General features: G+C 36.5%; 1 protein-coding gene across 1 annotated transcript in view; it reads right to left on the reverse strand.

Moving 5' to 3' along the window:
* The window catches only part of MED13 (mediator complex subunit 13), a 100,166-nt gene that overhangs the window by 15,807 nt on the left and 59,883 nt on the right, over positions 1-24,476 (reverse strand). Inside the window, exons 12-20 of the mRNA XM_044746146.2 lie at positions 23,855-23,976; positions 22,070-22,160; positions 21,722-21,936; positions 21,258-21,454; positions 19,742-20,658; positions 12,992-13,153; positions 10,505-10,728; positions 8,457-8,646; positions 7,033-7,489 (exon numbers count right to left, since the gene is read on the reverse strand). Coding sequence (XP_044602081.2) covers positions 7,033-7,489; positions 8,457-8,646; positions 10,505-10,728; positions 12,992-13,153; positions 19,742-20,658; positions 21,258-21,454; positions 21,722-21,936; positions 22,070-22,160; positions 23,855-23,976 — 2,575 coding nt within the window. The remainder of the gene's footprint in view (positions 1-7,032; positions 7,490-8,456; positions 8,647-10,504; positions 10,729-12,991; positions 13,154-19,741; positions 20,659-21,257; positions 21,455-21,721; positions 21,937-22,069; positions 22,161-23,854; positions 23,977-24,476) is intronic.

Below are 24,476 nucleotides of genomic sequence, written 5' to 3' on the forward strand. Positions count from 1 at the left end.
CCAGAGAGCTGAGTGCCTAAGTGATAAAACTGAGATAGGTAGGTTAAATGAGCTTCCCAAGATCACAAAGCTGTCTAGAAGCAGAGCTAGACCAGAAAGAAAACAGGTTTCCAGATTTAGTCAACTTTCTACTACATTTTTAGAATATACACATTCATTTCATACTTTATAACTTCAATGATGAATAATAAGATTCATTCTTTGATGGTGATACAACTTTTCTAAAACTCCCAATCTATTTAGATGTTCAAGATAAATGGATCAATCTGGGTAATTAATAGTTGGTTTTTACTCACATAAATGAGTCTAACTTTGGGCAAAACTGCATCTGGGTAGATGAAAGACATAACCAAGCTCAGGCTGACCTAACCTATAAATCAAAAGGGAAGCTCACTCAATACCTTCTTCATAAAAGGAATAAAGAGAGAGGTGATGTCAGCATCATGGCAGAGTGAGCTCTTCCCTTGGACTCTCCCCTCTAAAATACAACCAAAAGAACATTCATACACCAATAGAGGACATTCACACAACACAAAAGACATCTGAGAGACCCACACAGCCATACATCTGAAGGTAGTGATGGGACTGGATCATCTGGAGAAAGTGGAAGCTGTTCAGTAGGAGCTCTGCTGAGAGAGAGGGGCCACAGCTTGGGGAGGGGCGCAGGCGAGAAAAGGTGCCTGGACCCTGCCCAGCACTCTAGCCCCACAAACGACTGTAGCACAGCATGAAGAGCAAGGTGGCAGCAGCTGGGGGAAATGTGCAAGTGAAGAAAGGGGTCCCGCACTCCAGCCCCACGATAGCCTGGAGCACAGCGCAGAGAGAGGGGCAGCAGCTGGTGGAGCCCCATGATCGCCCAGAGCACCACACAGAGAAAGAGGCAGCAGGAGGAGGCATGCAGGTGTAAGAAAGTGCCCCTTCCCCTGTCTGGCACTCCAGTCCTGCAATCGCCCAGAGCTCCACACAAAGAGACAAGAGGAGGCTGGGGGAAGCGCAGGTAAAGGAGGGCACCCCTTCCCCTGCCCAGTGCTCCAGATCTGCCATCAGTCAGGGCTTTGCACAGAGAGAAAAGAAGTCAGTGGCTGGAGCTGGGGAGCCCCAACTGTGCTGGGCCCAGAATACACAGCACCTGATCTCCATCCAGTGGCAGCACATGGCAGCTACGACTAGATAATAATACTCTGTGGAGGCAAAAATCCACACCGTCAAGCAGCATGAGAAAGTATATTAAATCTCCAGACCAGAAGGAAACTGACAAGTAGCTAGAAACCAACCCTGAAGGCACAGAAATCCAGAACCTAAATGACAAAGAATTCAAAATAAGTATCATAAAAAAAACTCAGTGAGTTACAAGAAAACACAGAAAGACAAATTACTGAATTCAGGAGGTTCTTCACAAAAGAGATTGAAACTCTAAAGAAGAACCAATCAGAATTCTTGAAGATGAAAAACACAATCGACGAGATAAAGAAAAATCTGGATTCCCTAAACAACAGGTCCTAAAATATGAAGGACCTAATTAGCAATTTAGAGGACAGTTCTATAGAAATGCTTCAGAGGGAGGAGAAGAGAGAACTAAGACTGAAAAGAAAGGAACAAGTTCTCAGAGAAACATCTGACTCAATTAGGAAATGCAACATAAGGATTATAAGTATTTCAGAGAGGGAAGGAGGAGAATGGAGCAGAAAGCTTGTTCAAAGAAATAATAGCGGAGAACTTCCCACCCTGGGGAAGGTGATATAAATCCACATGAAACAGGCTATCAGATCTCCTAACTATGTCAATGTAAAAAGACCTACTGCAAGGCATTTAGTAGTAAAGCTGGCAAAAGTCAATGACAAAGAAAAAATACTACAGATAGCAAGGCAGAAGAAAATAACTTACAAAAGAACCCCTAATCAGGTTTTCAGCGGATTTCTCAGCAGAAACCTTACAGGCTAGGAAAGAATGGAATGATATATTCAAAATCCTGAATACTCTATCCATTAAAAATCTCCTTCAGATATGATGGAGAAATAAAAACTTCCCCAGACAAACAAAAGCTAAGGGAGCTCATCACCACAAGACCCTCCCCACAAGAAATCTCCAAGAAGGCCCTCATACCTGAAAAAAAAAACTAGCAAAGGGGCTACAAAGCCCTGAGCAAGGAGTAGAATAGGTAGGCAATAACCAGAAAATGGTAGCTGTCTATCATATCAGGTTAGTAAACACTTAACTTTAACATCAAGGATAAAGAAAAGGAAGAAATCAAAATAAAAATAATCTCATCATTTTAATGACAAACTCACAACACAAGATGGAATAAGATATGACAAAAATAACCTAGAAGGGGAAGAAGAAAAGGACAGAATCAGTACAGTCTAAGGAAATAAGAAGCTATCAGAAAATGGACTATCTCAAATACGAGATTTTTTATACAAACCTAAGGGTAACCACTAAACAAATAATTAGAACAGAGACATTTACAATAAACAAGGAGAAAATGAAGAAAACCTACATAGAAAACTACCTAATCAAACTAGTAGTCCAAAATACATAGGACAAGAAAAAAAGGAAATGCAGAAGAACCAGAAAACATGGGATAAGATGGCAGTATTAAGCCCTCAGATATCAACAGTCACCCTAAATGTAAATGGATTGAATTCTCCAATCAAAAGATAGAGTGGCAGGATGGGTTAAAGAACAAGACCTAAAAATATGCTGCCTTCAGGAAACACATCTCAGCTCCAAAGACAAACACAGGCTCAGAGTGAAGGGATGGAAGACGATACTCCAAGGTAAGGGCAAACAAAAGAAAGCAGGTGTTGCCATACTTATATCAGACAAAGTAGACTTCAAGATAAAACAGGCAAAGAGAGACATAGGGGGCAGTATATAATGATTAAAGGGACTCTCCATCAAGAAGACATAACACTTATAAACATATATGCACCTAAAACAGGAGCAGCAAGGTACATAAAGCAACTATTAACAAACCTAAAAGGAGATATTAGCGACAACACAATAATAGTAAGGGACCTCAATACCCCACTTACATCAATGGATAGATCATCCAGACAAAATGTCAACAAGGAGAGTGGAATTAAGTGAAAAACTAGACCAGATGAACTTAACAGATATATATGGTGCACTCCATCCAAAACAGCAGAATATACATTCTTCTCAAGCACACATGGGACATTCTTAAGGATATACCATGTATTGGGAAACAAGGCAAACCTTAATAAATCTAACAAGATTGAAATCATATCTACTACCTTTTCCAACCATAATGCCATGAAACTAGAAATCAACTACAAGAAAAAAGCTGGGAGAGGAACAAAAGTGTGGAGACTAGACAACATGCTACTGAACAACTAATGGGTTGTTGAAGAAATAGAGAGAGAAATCAAAAAATATCTGGAGACAAATGAGAATGAAAACACACCATACCAACTCATACGGGATGCAGCAAAAGTGGTCCTAAGAGGGAAATTTATAGCAATACAGGCCCACGTCAACAAATAAGAAAAAGCTCAAACAATCTTAAAACTACACCTAACAGAAAGAGAACAAAGCCCAAACTCAGCAGGAGGGAAATAATAAAAATTAGAGCAGAAATAAATGATATTGAAACAAAAAAGACTGTAGAAAGGATCAATGAAATAAAGAGTTGCTTCTTTGACAAGATAAACAAAACTGACAAACCCTTAGCCAGACTCACCAAGAAACAAAGAGAAAAGGCTCAAATAAATAAAATTAGAAATGAAAGAGGAGAAATGACAACAGATACCACAGAAATACAGGAACAACATGAGGAATGAAAACCACATGATTATCTCCATACACGGAGAGAAAGCATTCAACAAAGATCCAACATCCATTTATGATATAAAAAAAAAAAAAAAACCTCTCAATAAAATGGGTATGGGGCCGGCCCGGGGGTGCAGCGGTTAAGTTCGCACATTCTGCTTCTCAGTGGCCGGGGTTCACCAGTTCAGATCCCAGGTGCGGACAGGGCACCACTTGGCAAAAGCCATGCTGTGGTACGTGTCCCATGTATAAAGTAGAGGAACATGGGCATGGATGTTAGCTCAGGGCCAGTCTTCCTCATCAAAAAGAGGATTGGCAGTAGTTAGCTCAGGGCTAATCTTCCTCCCCAAAAAAAGAAGGGTATAGAAGGAAAGTACCTCAACATAATAAAGGCCATATATGACAAACCCACAGCCAACATTATACTCAATGTGGAAAAACTGAAAGCCATCCCTGAGAAGAGGAACAAGATAAGGGTGCCTACTCTCATCACTTGTATTCAACATAGTCCTGGAGGTTTTGGCCAGAGCAATTAGGCAAGAATAGGAAATAAAAGGAATCCAAATAGGAAATGAAGAAGTGAAACTCTCACTCTTTGCAGATGACATGATTTTACATACAGAAAACCCTAAAGAATCCATCAGAAAACTATTAGAAATAATCAACAACTAGAGCAAAGTTGCAGGGTACAAAATCAACTTACAAAAGTCAGTTGCATTTCTATACTCTAGTAACAAACTAACAGAAAGAGAATTCAAGAATCCAATCCCACTTATGATCACAACAAAAAGAATAAAATATCCTGGAATAAATTTAACCAAGGAGGTGAAAGATCTATACGATGAAAACTATAAGACATTGTTGAAAGAAATTGATGATGACGTGAAGAAATGGAAAGATATTCCATGCACATGGATTGGAAGAATAAACCTAGTTAAAATGTCCATATTACTTAAAGCAATCTACAGATTCAACGCAATCCCAATCAGAATCCCAATCACATTCTTCACAGAAATAGAACAAAGAATCTTGAAATTCAGATGGGGCAACAAAAGATCCAGAATAGCCAAAGCAATCCTAAGAAACAAGAACAAAGCTGGTGGCATTGCAATCTCTGATTTCAAAATATATAACAAAGCTACAGTAATCAAAACAGCATGGTACTGGGGCCAGCCCTGTGGTCAAGTGGTTAAGTTCGTGCACTCCACTTCAGTGGCCCAGGGATTTACCAGTTCGGATCCTGGGGGCGGACCTGGCACCACTCATCAAGCCATGCTGAGGTGGCATCCCACATAGCAGAGCCAGAAGGACCTACAACTAGAATACACAACTATGTACTGGGGGGCTTTGGGGAGAAGAAGAAGAGGAGGAAAAAACCCAACATGGTACTGGTACAAAAACAGGCACACAGATCAATGGAACAGAACTGAAAGCCCAGAAATAAAACCACACATCTACAGACAGCTAATCTTCAACAAAGGAGCCAAGAACACACAATGGAGAAAGGAAAGCCTCTTTAATAAATGGTGCTGGGAAAACTGGACAGCCACATGCAAAAGAGAGTAGACCAGTATCTTTCTCAAAATGGACCAAAGACTTGAAGGTAAGCCTGAAAACATAAAACTTCTGGAAGAAAATACAGGCAGCACACTCTCTGACATCACACTTAAAAGGATCTTTTCGAATACCATGTCTACTCACACAAGGGAAACAAAAGAAAAAATAAACAAGTTGAACTTCATCAGACTAAAGAGCTTCTGAAAGGCAAAGGAAACCAAGATCAAAATGAAAAAACAACCCAACAACTGGGAGAAAATATTTACAAAACACTTATCTGATAAAGGGTTAATCTCCATAATATATAAAGACCTCACACAACTAAACTACAAAAAAACAAACAACCCAATCAAAAAGTGGGCAGAGGATGTGAACAGATATTTTTCCAAAGAAGATCTACAGATGGCCAATAGGCACATGAAAAGATGCTCAACATCACTAATCAGGGAAACGCAAATGAAAACTACACTTAGATATCATCTTACACCCACTGGAATGGCTACAATAACCAAGACAAAAAATAACAAATGTTGGAGAGGGTGTGGAGAAAAGGGAGCTCTCATACTGCTGGTGGGAATGCCAACTGGTGCAGCCACTATGGAAAACAGTATGGAGATTGCTCAAAAAATTTAAACTAGAAATACCATACGATCCAGCTATCCCACTACTCGGTATTTACCCAAAGAACTTGAAATCAACAACAGAAACAAACTTTTGCACCCTTATGTTCATTGCAGCATTATTCACAATAGCCAAGACATGGAAGCAACCCAAGTGCCCACTGACTGATGACTGGATAAAGAAGATGTGGTATAGATTATATACAATGGAATACTACTCAGCCATAAAAATGACAAATCATGCCATTTGCAACCACATGGATGGACCTTGAGGGTATTATGTTAAGCAAAATAAGCCAGACAGAGAAAGACAAACACCGTATGATTTTACTCATACGCAGAATATAAACAAACTTACAGATGAAGAGAACAATTTAGTGGTTACCAGGGGAAAGGGGGGTGGAGGGTGGGCACAAGGGGTGAAGGGGCACATTTATATGATGTCTGACAAATATTAATATACAACTGAAATTTCACAATGTTATAAACTATTTTGACCACAATTAAAAAAGAAGGAAAAGAAAACTGTCATCATCACTGTTGTCATTATAAATAACTCACGTTTGGAAGCATTGTGTGAAGCACTTAATGTATATTATATCCTATGGTTCCCATTTTACAGATAAGGAAACAAGCTCAGAAAGGTTAGATAGCTTTCTCAAAGTCAAATAGCCAGTAAACAGCAGAGACTGAAAGTCAAACCCTGGTACGACTCAAGCTTCTAAACAGGGTGGTTCAACAATGACTTCTTAATCACTGTAGTAATTTGCATAAGCAAACCTACTTGACAATTATGTCACAGAACAGATTCAAACATCATACAATAGCTGGACTAAAGGGTTTCTGAGGTCAATTCCTACTCTGAGATTCTAGGATTCCATGACAAAAACTTTATGAAGAGTCTTCATTATAATTTTATAGGTAAAATATTCAAAATTATAGGATAAGGATAATCAAGGATAAGACCAAAAAGCTCCTATGTTCATTCACAATGACTATCTTATTTAAAAAAAGAAGCATCATATATCTATATTTCTGCAAAGACTCATGTATTTAAACGTACCTTTCAGACACATCAGGATGTGGCTGAGTGGGAAGTGAAGACGACTCTCCAGAAATTCCAGGTGTTTGTACAGCTGCTGACTGTTGCCCTCCTAGCTGGCCATTCTGAACTGTACTCGCTTGTGTAGACATGGATCCTGCAGTACTACTGTTTATACTCCCAAAGGGTGGAAATGAAGGTAGTTTATTTGATGATACTCCACTATTCAGGTTGGAGGATGATGAAGATGAAGTTGAAGTTGTGGTCAAAGTTGAATTAGCTGCAGCAACTGAAGAAGACATGGCAACACCTGAAGTCATAGTGCTGCTTGCTGCAGATGCTAGGGTTGCAGATGGAGTATTAGCATTTCCAGTATTTGTCATCTGAGATGGAGTAATCAAAGACTGACTTGTAGGGGCAACTAAATTTGGCTGGGAAAGTAGAGAGCTGTCCAATGGCTGGGAAGCAAGATAAGGACCTAAAGATAATAAAAATAGGATATTTAATTCTTTATTTCACTGACCGGTTCTTCTTTTATTCTACTATGTGAATAATAATATCTAGCTGATGCTTTTTTGGTAATAACCCTCCCTGGGTCGCTTGCTAACAGTGTAGCAGATACTAGCGTTCTATTTCCCCTAGAAACCAAAGAAACAAATTTTCAATGGAATTGCAAAAGTAAACCAGCATTTTCATACAAAACTAAGAAAAGGTTTCCATGGAAGTAAAATAAAATTCTTTTTCCTAGGCATATTAATTAAATGTAAATAACAGTATCTAGCAAATTTTCATCAAACCTTTTAAAGGGTTACTAAATCACAAGTTGAATAAATGTTGACTACACTGGGAGCTAATTAAACAAAGTGAAAGAACGTTATCACGGGATTTGCATTATAGGAATGTCTAATGAGATTCAATATTTTGGTTCTGTGTCTCTTTGGATGAAATCTAAAGTAAGTCCATTGATATTTAATTCAAGGGTGTTAAAAGCAAGTCTTAAACAGCTGTCATTTTCTTAGTTCCAACAAAGAACTGTTTCTTCGCGTTGTAGAGGTAACTACAAGTTATTTCATGTCTGAACCATTAACAAATCAAGAATCTTAATTTTAATAAATTTAAAAATAAATACACAAATTCATCAGATCTTACAGAAGCAACAGAAAATTGTTTATAACCCACAATTTCCTCCTACTAGTGGGATCCCTATTGTTTAATCAGCAAATTTTTTCCGTAAAGCATGCTAGTAAATATTTTAGGCTTTGCAGGTCATATAGTCTCTGTCATAACTATTCAGCTCTGATCTTGCAGCACAAAAGCAGTCATAAACAAGACATAAATAAACGAGCATGGCTATGTCCCAATAAAATTTTATTTACAAAAACATCTGGTGGACTGGGCCATACTTTGCTAACACTGGCCTTATACAGTAAATACAAATTCAATACCTAGGTCATATCTGCAGACTTGTGCATAAAGCTTGAGTTTAGAAAATGCTTCATTGTTACCATCAGCTGCCTGAGAAAACCATTCTGCTACCAGCTTTTCTGATAGTTTCTTTGATGCAGTAGATCCAACTCTCATGATCCCATCTGTCAACAGTCGAGAAATAGGTCTATGTTGACCTAATCGACAGGACTACAACATACATATAGAAAGCAGAATTAGTGAATTTATTATAGTATTTAGGTACATATTACAAAATAAAGCATTAAGCTATTTAAAATAAGCTTTATCATTTATAATTAACATTTAGGATAAAAATATCAAGGGTGAAATGGTGCCATAGGTCTTCTTCCTTTTTACATTAGAAATCTATTAAATTTCTTTCAAAATTAAAATATCTCCAATGAAATAAAACACCTAGATAATAATAATGGCACTAGAACCATGTGGTTTGAATAACGAAAACTTACAGAATAAAGAAATAAGTGAGCATAAAAATGCAGTCATTTTATTTTATTTATTTATTTTTGATCTTTTTTTAAGATTTTATTTTCCCTTTTTTCTCCCCAAAATCCCCCAGTACATAGCTGTGTATTTTTAGTTGTGGGTCCTTCTAGTTGTGGCATGTGGGATGCCGCCTCAGCATGGCCTGATGAGTGGTGCCATGTCTGTGCCCAGGATTTGAACCGTCGAAACACTGGGCCACCAAAGCAGAGCACGTGAACTTAACCACTCGGCCACGGGGCTGGCCCCTGCAGTCATTTTAAATTGCACTTCTACCCCAATTCATGTATATAAATACACATATTCCCAAGTCAAATCAAAAGAAAAATTAGTATATAAAGACACTGTGTTTTTGCCAACTCTTCCCTCCAATTCTGTGGGCCACTGATATTTGTTACAAGAAGCCCAATATCAAATAAGTTTGCAATACTGGATTAAGAAAATTTACACAGAGGATTTCTTTCTTTTTTTTTTGAGGAAGATTAGCCCTGAGCTAACTACTGCCAGTCCTCCTCTTTGTGCTGAGAAAGCCTGGCCCTGAGGTAACATCCATGCCCATCTTCCTCTACTTTCTATGTGGGACGCCTACCACAGTATGGTGAGCCAAGCGGTGCCATGTCCACACCCGGGATCCGAACCAGAGAACCCTGGGCCACCGAGAAGCGGAATGTTCAAACTTAACTGCTGCACCACCGGGCCGGCCCCACACAGAGGATTTCTTTACTGTAAAACCTTCAAAGGCTTTAATAATCTAATATGAATAGTGAATCTCTAAAAGGTAATATAATACTCAATGTTTCCCAAACCTATTTAACTATGGATTGTTTTTCTGGGAAGATTTTGCAGGACTAGTGTTCCAAATAACACTCTTCGGGAAATATTTATTGCTACAAAACACACTACAGATATCTTGTAATTAGTAGAACATTAATAAGGAGCTAAACCAGCACAAACTAACAACTCAGATTGTAAAAGAAATTAAACTTTAAAGACTGGATTTCCCAGCATTTATGGGAAAAGGAAGATATAATGAAATAAGACTTTATGTCCCATAGCACTTAAAATTTGTAATCACTGCATTGAGTGATGGATATGACATGAGAATTATAACTTAAAATATCAGTCAAGAATTTCAGAAATGAATGGATCTTAGAAAGATCTAGCGTAGCTTTATTTTACTTATGAGAAAAGTGAGGCCTAGTGTCAGTACCTGAGGTCCTAGAGAATCAGGGCTAGAATTTTTATAAATGGAATTTATTTCCTGGCTATTTAACAATGTCACCCCTTGTTTCAGAAAAAGATTATCTTAAATGAGACATACATATACTCTCTCAATGTTTTTTCCTCCAGTATGGTGGTTTCCACTGCGATCCACGGTACACACATCTAACAAAGGGTCTAGGTCAAAGGCTAGTATGAAAACTAAACATCCAGTCTGACATCATTATTACTCTGTCCCAATCAAGTGAACTGCCCAGTATATTTTATATATAAACATACAAATCATAAGGTAGTTTTAAAATGCCACCTCTTTTTAAACACCTACCTCATATATTGCAGTAAGATCTCTAAAAAAGCTTTTGGCTCCATTTAACAAGGCTTCATTTTCTGGACATAGTACAACATAGGCTATATCTCTTTGAGATCCATAGGGTTCCAGCATAAGTCTCTCCCAATAAGGGAGAGCAAATGGAGAAAGCACCAGAAAATCATAATCATAACCCAACAAAAACGTGGGGATTGGCAGTGGTTCTGGGGATTCATCAGTTCCTAAATAAGAAATATATTTTAAGAAAATATTTAAGAGCAGTACATGTCTTTTTATTTAAATGTCAAAAGTTACTAAAGTCATTGTTAGTAGTAGAATTATTAAAGACAAAAAAACGAAAAGCCAGTGATTGAGACTTTCCCACAGTTATAAGTTTGCTAAATGGTCTTTATAAAACACATGACTTATAACTTCATTTAAATGTAAAAACTTAATTTGAATGACAAAACTTAGAAGTACAAAAGAAATCATGGGAGAGGAGTTTTTATTTTTATTTTTTAAGATTTTATTTATTTATTTTTAAGATTTTTTTTTTTCCTTTTTGTTCCCAAAGCCCCCCGGTACATAGTTGTATATTTTTAGTTGTGAGTCCCTCTAGCTGGGGCATGTGGGATGCCACCTCAGCATGGCTTGATGAGCGGTGCCATGTCCGCACCCAGCATCTGAACCGGTGAGATCCTAGGCTGCTGAAGCGGAATGCATGAACTCAACCACTCGGCCACAGGGCCGGCCCCAGAATTTTTATTTTTAATTAATCTGGATTGGGGAAAGCCTTTCTAAGCATAACATAAAACCTGTCCATTTAAAAACTGATTAATCTGACTATATAAATTTAAAATTTTGGCATTAAAAAAACACTATAAACAAAGCCAAAAGATTAACCACAAATTGGAAAAAAAGATTTGCAATGCATATGACAAAAGGTTAATTTCTTTACCATCCAAAGGAGACCTATTAATCCACAAGAAAATGATCAACCATCTAGTAGAAAAATGGGTAAAGAATATGAACGAAGTTCACAGAAACAGAAATACCTCTTATATATAAGATTTAAGAGAAAGCAATTTAAAATAATTAATAGTAAACAATTACAACATTTACAATGTGCTAGGTACTGCTCAAAGATCTTTACATATATTAACCCATTTAATCCTCACAAAAACCATATAGAGCAGATACTAATATTTAAGCTCATCTTAGAGATGAGAAAGTAGGAATGAAGAAGTTAAGCAATTTGTCCAGTACCATACAAGAAGAGACAGAGATCGGATTAGAACCCAGGATATCTACCCTCACAGTCTGAATTATTCTACCTCTCAAACTATAATGAAAACAACCATTTTCACCCATCTACTCAGTACCCTACTAGCAAGCGTTTGAGGAAACAGGCATTTTACTGGTGGAGTTTAAATTGATACCGTAGAGAGTAACTTGGCAATATTTTTTTTAAATACCCACATGCTTTAAGCCAGAGATGTGTGCACTACAGAAAAATAGTTGTAATGATAATAATGGAAACAATCCATATGTCCTTAAATAGTAGTCTAGTCAATAATATCACATTGTAAAGAACAATGAAACTCATGCAGCCATTGAAAAAAAAGAAAGACATCTTTGTAGGTAATGATCAGTAAGGTGCAGAACTATGTGTACGTCCGTGTGTGTGTGTGTGTGTGTGTGTGTGTGTGTGTGTGTGTGTATGCGTGTGTTTACTATTCTGGTTTTTAAAAAAATGTAAAAATATAATTAACCTGTATTTTTCACTGAATCTTTTTAATGAGATTTAAATAATTCAGCCATCTAATAAAAGGAGGAAAAGGAAATTATGAGCAAATCTACTACTTCTGTACATAATGCAGTCTAAAACCATGTACAAAAGTCAAAGATTTCAATGTTAAGAAACATTATCCCAAATATATTTTAAAAGCTCCATATCATCCCATATTTCAGAGGTAATCTTCAACAGACAATTTAAGCATTTTGAATGTTCTTTTCCATTATGTTGATAAATCTATTGTGCAACATACTGAGAGTATCCACTTGCTACTCTTGTCACAACTATCAAATTTCTGTCATTGTTCCTTTTTTTTTTAAGTGAAGACCTTAAAGCCTTTTATCACTAGTATTACTCCCTCCTTTTTACCACATTTTTCATTCAATTTTGTAAAATGCTAATTTACAACAAAAGTGGTGTTCAGTCTTTTAAAAAATTTTAGCAGACTGATTCTTTCTTCACTGAAAATCTTACAGGTCAGTCTAATACATAAAAATGGATCTAAGTGAAGCTGCTCTTTCTGAAGTGGGGTTGTAAATTAAATGTTGGAAACATGGAAAGTAAGAAAGGCTAGGATTGATCATACTGGCTTTAAGTCAAGCATATGCCACAAAAATATTTAAGGAAGACGAACATGCTTATTCAAGTTGGGCAAAGAAACTGAGGAGTGATATAAAATCAGTCAATACACATTACTATAAATTACTTACCATAAGAGCCTCGGCCAGCCATTTTATGAAATTGTTGCCAAGTAAGAGGACCTTGAACCCCCCAAGGTCTTACTGTTCTTTTTTTCTGAATAGCATCCTGAAGAACTGGCTGAAGAGAGAGGAGCATTCGAAGTATATCCTGTGAGCACTGCATACTCAGATCTACAACCATTAAAAAAAAAGTGAGTAAGAAATGCTAACACCAACATAATTTTGAAATAAAATTTTAAGATAAAAAATACACCTAGGGAAGTTCAGCTCTTCATTATCAAGATTAAGCATCTGCTTGTGCTGAAAACTGTATTAAGTTCCATTTTAAATAATCTGTAGAAATGGTTCTCCTAGCATTTGAAACCAAGAAGAGATATAATAAAAAAGCTTTTGTAACTCATCTCCATAAAAGTTATTCATCAGCTCATCAACCAATTTATAAATTAATCAAATAAATTTCTTCCTTTTTGGTTTCGCTGGTTCGGATCCTGGGCGCGGACATGGCACCACTCATCAAGCTGTGCTGAGGTGGCATCCCACACAGCACAACCAGAAGGACCTACAACTAGAATATACAACTACGTACTGGGGGGCTTTGGATAGAAGAAGGGGAAAAAAAAGAAGAAGATTGGCAACAGATGGTAGCTCAGGTGGCAATCTTTAAAAAAAAAAAAGTAGACTGTAACAACTCTGAAATACAGAACTTGAACAGTAACAGATAAACTTGCTCACACTGCTAAAATGTGTTGTATTATCCATAGACATTTTATAAACCCAGATTTATAGATTTGTAGATTAACAAATTATTATGATCTGCATTTCTGACCAAACTATCAGAATGGGTACAAAAGGTGCTGCTCCTAAATGTCAAACGGCTAAAAGAAAAATAAATAACCAAATGTTACTGATATAATTAATCTGCCCATCCAGTATGGTTTTATTGTACCATTAAACTTGTTTGAGCACTCTGTTACAGTAAATCATTCAACTTTAATTCATTATTATTGTAGCCTAATTTATTATTTTTGGCTTTAATTCTCTACATCTAAATAGTGTACAAAATTAGAAGTAACTTAATTTCAGATATATTACTTAATAACTATTATACTTAAACAAACCATTATATACATAATGGAACACTGTGTAGTCATTAAAAGTGATAGCTATCTGAAATGGACTAACGACTAATACACTGGTAAATAAAAAACAAGTTATAAAATTATCAGTAGAAGAAATTATATGCAAACAATACTATGTGTATTCATACATGAATATTCACATAAAGTCTAAAAAAAGTTGTCATTGGCTAAGGTTGTTTAATCATAATCACATGAGGAACTTTTTAAAAACATATATGTAGAGCTTACCCTGAGAAATTCTGATCTGGGTGAAGCTCAGGAACTTGTATTTTGATTTTAATTCAGAGAGATTCTCATAAATACTCTTCCGTTCTTTTAAAAAATATATTTAGGGGCTGGCCAGGTGGAGTAGTGGTTAACTTTGTGTGCTCCACTTCTCTGGCCTGGGGTTCATAGGTTTGGATACCAGCTGCAAACCTACCACCACTCATTACGTCACGCTGTGGCAACATCCCACATAAAGTGGAGGAAGAGTGGCAGTGATCTTAGTTCAGCAACAATCTTCCTCAAGCAAAAAAAAAAAAAAAATAGGAAGACTGGCAACAGATGTTAGCTCAGGGCCAATCTTCCTCACAAAAAAAATAAATTTATTTATTCATTCATTTAGTTATTTATTTAGAGTCCGGCCTGGTAGCATAGCAGTTAAGTTTGCACACTCCACTTCAGTGGCCTAGGGTGCACAGGTTCGGACCCCAGGGACAGACATACACACGACTCATCAAGCCATGCTGTGGGGGCATCCCACATACAAAATAGAGGAAGACTGGCAGGGATGTTAGCTCAGGGACAATCTTCCTCACACACACACACATCTATATATATGTATATATGTGTGTGTTTCTGCGTATATATATGTACAGAAGACCTATTATGGGCCGGGAATTATGCTAGCTGCTGAAAATACTGTGTAAATAAATTCTTATTCATGTCTTCAAGGATGTTGTAATCTCGTGGAGGAGACTGACATGAAAAAAGAATTTTGACAAGTGCCAGGTCTCTATTTAAGCTGAGACCTGGATGGAAAGCAATGGTTAAAAGGATATATAGGTGGGACTGGCCCCGTGGCCGAGTGGTTAAGTTCGTGCGCTCCACTGCAGGCGGCCCAGTGTTTCGTTGGTTCGGATCCTGGTCGTGGACATGGCACTGCTCATCAGACCACGCTGAGGCAGCGTCCCACATGCCACAACTAGAAGGACCCACAACGAAGAATATACAACTATGTACCGGGGGACTTTGGGGAGAAAAAGGAAAAATAAAATCTTTAAAAAAAAAAAAAAAAAGGAGATATAGGGGCCAGCCCGGTGGCGCAGTGGTTAGGTGCGCACGTTCCACTTCTCAGCAGCCCGGGGTTCGCCGGTTCGGATCCCAGGCGCAGACATGGCACCGCTTGGCACACGATGCTGTGGTAGGTGTCCCACATATACAGTAGAGGAAGATGCGCACAGACGTTAGCTCAGGGCCAGGCTTCCTCAGCAAAAAAGAGGAGGACTGGCAGTAGTTAGCTCAGGGCTAATCTTCTTTGGAAAAAAAAAAGGATATCTAATGATTTTTTAAGAGTGATCACAAAAAATAGACATACAGATCAACAGAATAGAATTCAACGTCCAGAAATAAAACCTCAGATTTATGGTCAACTGATTTTTGACAAAAGTGCCATAACAATTTAATGGGGAAAGATACTCTTTTCAACAAACGGTTCTAGGACAATTGGATATCCACATGCAAAAGAATAAAGTTGGACTCCTTCCTTACACTATATACAAAAATTAATTCCAAATGGATTACAGACCCAAATATAAGGGCTAAAACTATAAAACTCTTAGAAAAAAACATAGGAGTAAACACAAAATGCACAAGGAACAAGAGAATAAATACACTGAACTTCATCAAAATTGAAAACGTTTCTGCTTCAAAGAATAGCATCAAGAAAGTGAAAAGACAACCCAAAGAATAGGAGAAAATATGTGCAAATCACACATCTGATAAGGGACTTGTATCCAGAACATATAAAGAACTTTTAAACTCAATAATGAAAAGACAAAACACCTAACCAAAAACTGGGCAAAGGATCTGAAAAGACATTTCTCCAAAGAAGTATACAAACGGACAATAAGCACATAAAAAGATACTCAACATCATTAGTCATTAGGGAAATACAAATCAAAACTGCAATGAGGTTAACACTTCACATCCACCAGGATGACTATAATCAAAAAGACATAATGAAAAGAGTTAATGAGGATGTGGAGAAAGTGGAACCCTCACACATTGTTGGTGGGAATGTAAAACAGTGCAGCTGCTTTGGAAAATAGTCTGGCAGTTCCTCAAAAGGTAAAACAGAGTTATAATGACCCAGCAAGTCAACTGAAGAGTAATAAAAACATATGTTCAGATAAAAACTTGTACACAAATGTTCATAGCAGCATTATTCATAATAGCCAAAGAGTGGAAACATCCCAAATGTCCATCAGTGGAGGAACAGGTAAATAGAATGTGGTATACTCATACAACGGAATATTATTTGGCAATAAAAAGGAACAAAGTACTAATACTTGCTACAACATGGGTGAACCTTGAAAACATTATGCTAAGTGAAGAAGCCAATCACAAAAGACCATATAAGGTACGATTCTATTTATATGAAATGTACAAAATAGGCAAATCTAGAGAGACAGAAAGTGGACTGGTGGTTGCCTACTGCTGGGAGGGAGGGGTTGGAGGGAAATAGGGAGTGACTGCAAATGGATATGGGGTTTCTTTTTGGAGTGATTAAAATGTTCTAAAGTTGACTGTGGTGATGGCTACACAATTCTGTGAATACCAAAACCCATTTAATTGTACACTTTATTTATTTTTTTATTTATTTATTTTTTAAGGAGGATTAGCCCTGAGCTAACTGCTGCCAATCCTCCTCTTTTCGCTGAGGAAGACTGGCCCTGAGCTAACATCCATGCCCATCTTCCTCTACTTTATATGTGGGACGCCTACCACAGCATGGTGTGCCAAGCGGTGCCATGTCCACACCCGGGATCCAAACAGGTGAACCCCGGGCCACCAAAGCGGAATGTGCGCACTTAACCGCTGCGCCACCGGGCCGGCCCCTAATTGTAGACTTTATATGGATGAATTGTATGGTATGTCAATAAAACTGTTTAAAAAAGGGCGATCATGGAGTGGTGTGATGATGGGGGTGAGCAGAAATGGGGCAATTTTTACCAGTACCTTTCTGTACTGTCTAGATGCTTAACTTTCTTTTCAACAAGTATGTATTTTTTATAATTAGAACAAAGCTTTTTCTCTCTTGAAAAAAATAAACTTTACCATTAAAAAATACTAACTATAGTTTGTAGACTTTTATTTCCCTCAAACAAATATTTCAACACCTTGGACATCTACTATAAGGCAGGCATTGTTCTAGGTGTTTGGGATATATATCAACAAACAAAACAGACAAAAACCCTGCCCTAACACACAACTTGCACAGGTAAATTTAATGGAGTGAGAGACAATAATTAATCATTAAATTATATAATATGTTAGAAGGTAATAAACAAACCATATGGGGAAAAAAGTCCAAAAGCAGCAGGAAGGAGAACATGAAGAGGGATTTGCAATTTTATATTGAGAATACAATATCTGACAAAATTTAAAGGAGACAAGAGAGTTACCCATGTAAATACCTGAGTGTCCCAGGCAGAGGAAACAATTAGGGCAAAGGTTCTTATGTAAAAGTTGCCACTATTTTATGATGCTGCTATAATTTAATGAAAGTACTCCAATACTGCACATTTAAGTTTTCAATTATATCCCTAGGTTACTTGTATTTATACTGAAAATTTTAAATTAAAATGTAAAGGCATTTCTCTCTTTTTTTGTTTTGAATTATTTTCTTAATACAAGTTCTTAGGATGAAATTCATCTTTATGGCTGAAGAGGGTTCTGTTTACATCAATGTTTACTGTTAGACAAAAAATGTACACAGGGCAAGGCTCAATATTTTCCATTATCTGGTATGTAAGTTGGTTCTTTTTTTTTGAGGCATAATTGACATAAGGTGGTTCTTTTTTACAAGACCAGTGCTATGAGCTATGGGGCCACCCTGAGTTGGTTCTATTTTAAATTTTTTACTGAGGTATAACTGACATAACATTATACCAGTTTCAGGTATACAACATAATTCAATATTTGTATACATTGCAAAATGATCACCATAGTAAGTCCAGTTAACATCTGTCTTCATACATAGTTACAAAATTTCTTTTTCTTGTGATGAAAATTTCAAGATGAGTTGGTTCTTTAAAGCAACTAACAATAAAAATAGAGTACCACTAATGCTACTGCTGCTGTTGTTATTACTACTATTACTACTGCTAATATTTGAGTTCTTACCCTGTGCCAGGCACTGCTCTCTGTTTTATATGTATTAGCTCATCTGATCCTCTCAATTCTATATGAGGTAAATACTATTATTGACTCTATTTTAAGAAATTGAGGCACAGAGAAGTTAAATAACTTGCCCAAGGTAACAGTTAGTATATAGTGATGGAGCCCTGTTTCAAACCAAGCAGTCTGCTCCACAGCCTATGTTCTTAACTACATCTCTTTCGTTTACAATCTTGCCTAAGCCATCAGCATCTTTTACCTGGACTACCGTAACTGACTCCTAACTGATCTATCTGCTTCTATTCTCACCCTCACAACCCACAACACAACAGCCAGAGTGATTTTTTAAAACATAAACAGAAAAAGAATGTTGCTTCTCTGCTCACAACTCTCTTATAGCTTCCCATTACTCTTAGAATAAACTATAAAGGCTTTACGTGGTCCATAAGACCCTATATGATTTTGGTGGCTGGCTATCTCTTAGACTTCATCTCCTACCAGTCTCCCTATCACCCAAGTTCATTCCAGCAACACTGCCTCCATACTGTTCCTCAAACATATTAAGCACACTGTCCTCTCAGGGTCTCGGCACTTTGCACTGTCTGAAACAGTCTTCCCTTGGTTAGCCACACTGGTCACATTCTCCCACTTTACGTAGGTCTTTGCTCAAATGCTGACTCTATATATCTTCTCTACCACACATCTAAAATAGTACATTCTTGTACTCCTTTACCCTGCTTTTTTTCCTTCAAAGCACTTGTCACTACCTGATAGTATATAATTACTTATTTTCTTGTTTATTTTGTCTTCTCCACTAAAGTATAGGCTCAAAAAGGGCAGGAAATATGTTTGTTTCATTCAACACTACACTTTATAAAAGAACCGTGCCTGGCACATACTAGGTGCTCAATAAGTATTTAATAAATGAAAGAATGTTGAATAGAGCAGACAATTAGCAATTGTATACTGATTAACATGTGAAAAGTGCCTTTTACAATCCTACAGAAGTACACAATTACAGACTTAGAATAATCATACTGTTATTGCTGAAATTAAACTAAACGGCTAGGAAATTCTCCCTTTAAAAATGTCATCCTTAAAGGAGTTTTAAGTTCAAATTGAAGTGTCTCTATTAGCTACATGGGAAACTGTCTGTAATACTTTCTCCTAAGAAAGAAAACAAAGTCATACAACTAAAGGAAGATAAACAGAAAATTTACTCCATTAACGTACTTACCATTTCTTTTGGACCAGGGGTGTAAGCATGAACTTTTCACAAGTGCTTCATCAACTTTTCCTCCTGACATGTTATCCATGAACTGACGCCCATGTTCTAATGCAAGGTAGCAGTCATTGCAACAGTCACGCTCTTCAACACGTACCCAATTGCTAATTACACCAATTTTGGGGAAAGGATCTTGGTCTGCTGCTCCAAAGGGTGAAAATAAATTAGTGCACTGATCTTGTAGCAATAATATCAACTCATCAGGCAATTTTTCAGATTCCTTTAGTCCTCCATTAACATGTTCAGCAGAAGTAGCCCTGAGAGCTTCAAAACGTTTTTCTGCTTCTTTGCCACATTCTGTGTTGCGTCCTATGATATCTAGTTCATCTTCAAGAAATAATCCTGAATTGTTTCCAAATTTTCTGTTCATGACAGCACTGAAGCCACAGGTACACCTATACTGTGCTTCCTGCGTTGGATCGGGAATGTAAACTCCAACATCGGCACCCTTGATATTCATGTTGCAGACACAGATACAGCAACTATCAAAGTTACAGTCTTTAAACAAATTCATAACTGATTCTGAAAGAATGAGGTTTACATACAGACTGTGTGCTTCAGGGATGGAAGGAACAGTAGCAGGTTCAACAGAATTAAGGGGTCTGCAGGTGGATGGGGTGGAAGCTGGTGAATACAAGTCTGAATTTTCATATTTGACTGAACCTTGAGCACTAGCAGGTCCACCAGCTCCACGGGGAGTCCTTGGAGTCCTTGGAGTCCTTGGAGTTGGAAACCTAGGGGTAGATGGAGAAGGAAGAATTCCTGCTCCACTGTTACTGGGAGGTGCGCTGCTAGGAGGCATCCCAAAAGAAGTATGAGTTTGAGGTGTGTAAGCAGGGCCATATTCTTGATCCATAGTACTTCCATCACTAGTGTCACCAGGGTGAAAGAAAGTCAAACATATACATAAAGAATTATATTAGTAACGTGAAATACAACTAAAAATGTCACAAGCGTTTTTCAGTAACACTGAAAATTATGACAGCACAATCACTGCAAAAATTACAAGTGTAATTAAAATGTATTTCTAGTTAATATATCCACTCTAGGTGATTACTGTGGGCTCAGGACCAATCAACTAGTTCCAAAATTATAAATAAAATCTGTATACACTTATTTACACCTAGACATCCACATTTACTATCTACACATTTCTTCTACTACAAATACTCAAATCTCATTGATTCTAAGATGCCACTGATTGTTAAAAAAAAAAAAATCCTGATTTTAGACCAAAATAAAAGGTGCTTCTGGAGCAAATAATCAAAGTACAATGGTCTTAAGTTTTCCAATAGTTTATTCATACCCAACTAATAACTTTATAACCTATTAATCAGAAAACATTTTTAGAATTTTCAAAACTCAATCTCTTTTTCCAGGTACCAGCATACCAGGTACTTCTGTGAAAAAAAATTAAAGCTTTTTAAGCATTCACCTATTATACCAATAACATAAATTTAAATCATACCCATCTTTGATGAATGGCAATGCAGGCCCTGAAGGAAGCAATTCCAATTTTCCAACAGTCCAACTCTGACGGTAAATACACTCTTCTGGCAATTTGATAGGAGGCAGACATTGGCTTGGTAGAGTTTTTAGAGGTGCAAACATGGAACATCCCACTAGAACTTGACAATTTTCAGGCTTATAGACATAAGAAAAATCCTACAATATGAAAACCATGACTTTCAGCATCTTATTTTACAGGAGAAAAAAAACAAAGTGACTCTAGTCTTTTTTCCCTTTCTTTAAACAAAATAATTCTATTCTTTTCTTAAATGCATTCTGAATAGTGTCACCAGAATTCAGTCTTCAATTTTGTTAACTAGAAAATCAGAATCACTATGAAAGGATTTTTGAATATATCAACAAACTAATTCTATATGAAAATATAGGAAGTGAATTATTTTTCTAGAAAAATAAAATACTCACTTTAATTTCAGAAGGTTTTGGGCTACAGAATCCTTCATCAACCTCAATTTTGAACTGTGCTCCTATACTAGAACTATTTCCTTCTAGAACAGTTCCTCCAGGTGTTGTATCCATACTACCATATTCTTTATTATTCATATTCATTGGGGAAAATCCCATAATATGTTGTTCCAATGATGGTGGTGTCGGATACATTTTATGAAGATCTGCAGTGCCTATAAATTAATAAAAGACATTTTAACATAAAACTAAAAAGAAGTTAATCTATGTTTAAAACAAAAGAGTAGGCAACGTGGCTGAGATAAATAGTTTACAGATTTATCTGGAGCACAGATTTGGAAAGCTTACTTATGCAAGATAACGGGTCCAGATTTCCTGTCTTTGATTCCTTGCAGCCAGATTTATCATCAGATCCATTCGCTGATTTTTTAGATCCAGGCTATTAAAAGAAAAAAAACCCACATTTTTATCTGAAATTTTATATCCAATGTGATTTCAAGATAGTAATCACTCAGATGTAACTTGCAAGTAGAGCCCATTCATCAAAAGTAATACTTTGAATCTGTGCTAGAGCCAAATACGTACTAGATACAATTTAAGGACATAAAACACATTTTAGGCAATCGGTGGACCCAGATTAGTTTCTCTGTTTATTTGATAATCCTCCAAATTAACAGGGAAAGATTCCTCCAAAGAAAATGACCAATACTTTCAAAACACACAGAAGCAAGAATAACCTACCACTTAAAACCTGTTAAAATAAGAAAAATAAGAAAACCTGCAATAACAAAGGTTTGTGATTAACATCAGAATTGCTTCTAAAAGATACTCATAAAGCATTTGTCCCCTTAAATAAAAGACATTGAAGTTTATATATAATCAATCACCCCTCTGAATTCTTTTCTACATTTTCGCCTTTTTTAATAATTTCCTCATCCCTGCAAAAATGCTACAACAGGTTTCAAGCACAAACTTCAGGAAGATCTCATATGACAAAACAAAGGATCTCTAACTAAAAATAAGTTTTAATACATTGAACATATCAAGTTGTAGCATCATCAATCTGTCACCAATGTGTTTAGAGCTGACAACCTAGTTCCAACATGTCTTGTTAGCCATTTTTTCATAAATATGTAGACCGAGCCCTGATTACAACCTTTTTACCTCAGAAGAGCCACAGCTGATATATGAATGGTAACAGAGAGAAAGTATAAAAGTACCAAAGTAGTCAGGGATATATTTACCCAGTACATGGCACCTTACAATATAATATAATATGGGATATAGAGTAAAAGTTTATGTTCAGCTATATCTGGCTTAAGTCATTTAACTGAAAACACCAAATGTGCACATATGTGTTTGTTTGTGTATATATATAGATAGATAGATAGATAGATATACACATATATATGATGAGAGAGGATTAAAAGGATACATTATGTAGAATGAGAAAGACCAAATGTACTACAGAAATTTCCAAGCTACCTTTATGCAGATGAAAAAGGAATTCCCTTTTATGATAATGTAGCACCCAATTCATTAATTTGCCAGAGGCTTGACATTCTACGAAATTTCATTTTAAGCTTTCTTTTATTTTATCTTCACCTTTCTCTGCCAATGGGTGTTAAAGATTAAATATTACTTTTCTTCCTCTTTCATTATTATAGTATGTACCTGTCTTATAATAATGGCTGTGATGCCAAATTCAAAATAAGTAGTATTCCTTAATAAATTGACAAGACATATTATTTTAATGTTAATTATTTCTTATTCTCTATATGAGTCAATTCCAGGGTCACTTCTCAAACTAGAGGATCGGAGAATAGTAACATAATTCTGCTTCCTAAAGACTGCAGAAAAAGAAAATATGGCAGAGCTCAAATTAAGCTTAATCATATGTGTCCTTCAAATATACAAAATAAAAAAAAAACTCAAAGTTTATAGGTGACACTATGTCAAGACTGCTCAAACATAAGGTTTATAAAAGACACCAATTAATGAAATTTTATTCCAAAATATTTCCTATTGTTCAGGGCTAAAACACAGCATTCAAGTCCCACATCACTTCTGAAAAATAAGCGCATAAAATCAAGGAAAACAAATTATAATCTTAATCATTAACAGGATACTCACTGTTAGTTCATCTTCATCAGAATTGAAGAGATTATCAAGGTCAGTATAAGAGACAGCCAGGTCTGAGTCATAAATCAAACTGGTTGATGGAGGACGAGCATGACCAGAAGGGCGTGGAGCATCTACATATGTCAATCAGAAAACAAAATCAAAAATTCTACTACTGACCAAATAAGTATTATTCTATTTATTTAAGCTAGACATATAACTTTAAATTTCTAAGGGTGTTATCCAATAAGAAATCATGATTTACAATCTAGAAATTTTTTTCATAGAAATAAAGTTGTAAATAAATGGTGGTACCTTCCCCAGGAAATTCACCAAAGGCTACATAATCCATAACATAACTAAGTACTGTATATGAATAATATATCAAATAAAAATATAAACACTATTAGGACAACAGAATTAAACACACACACATTTTTATTTTTCTATCTTCTTGAAATGGAAAGGAAGCATAGTACAACAATTAAGTGCTCCGGCTCTTGAGTCAGACAGACTATTAATTTGACTCCTGACTCCAACACTAACAATACGACCCTGAGCAAGTTACTTAACCTCTCTATGCCTCAGTAATGGCAAGAATTAAATGTGATAGAACGTAGGTAAAGCACTTTGC

The sequence above is a fragment of the Equus asinus genome, chromosome 13 (genome assembly GCF_041296235.1).
Source record: "Equus asinus isolate D_3611 breed Donkey chromosome 13, EquAss-T2T_v2, whole genome shotgun sequence".
Lineage (NCBI taxonomy): Eukaryota > Metazoa > Chordata > Mammalia > Perissodactyla > Equidae > Equus > Equus asinus.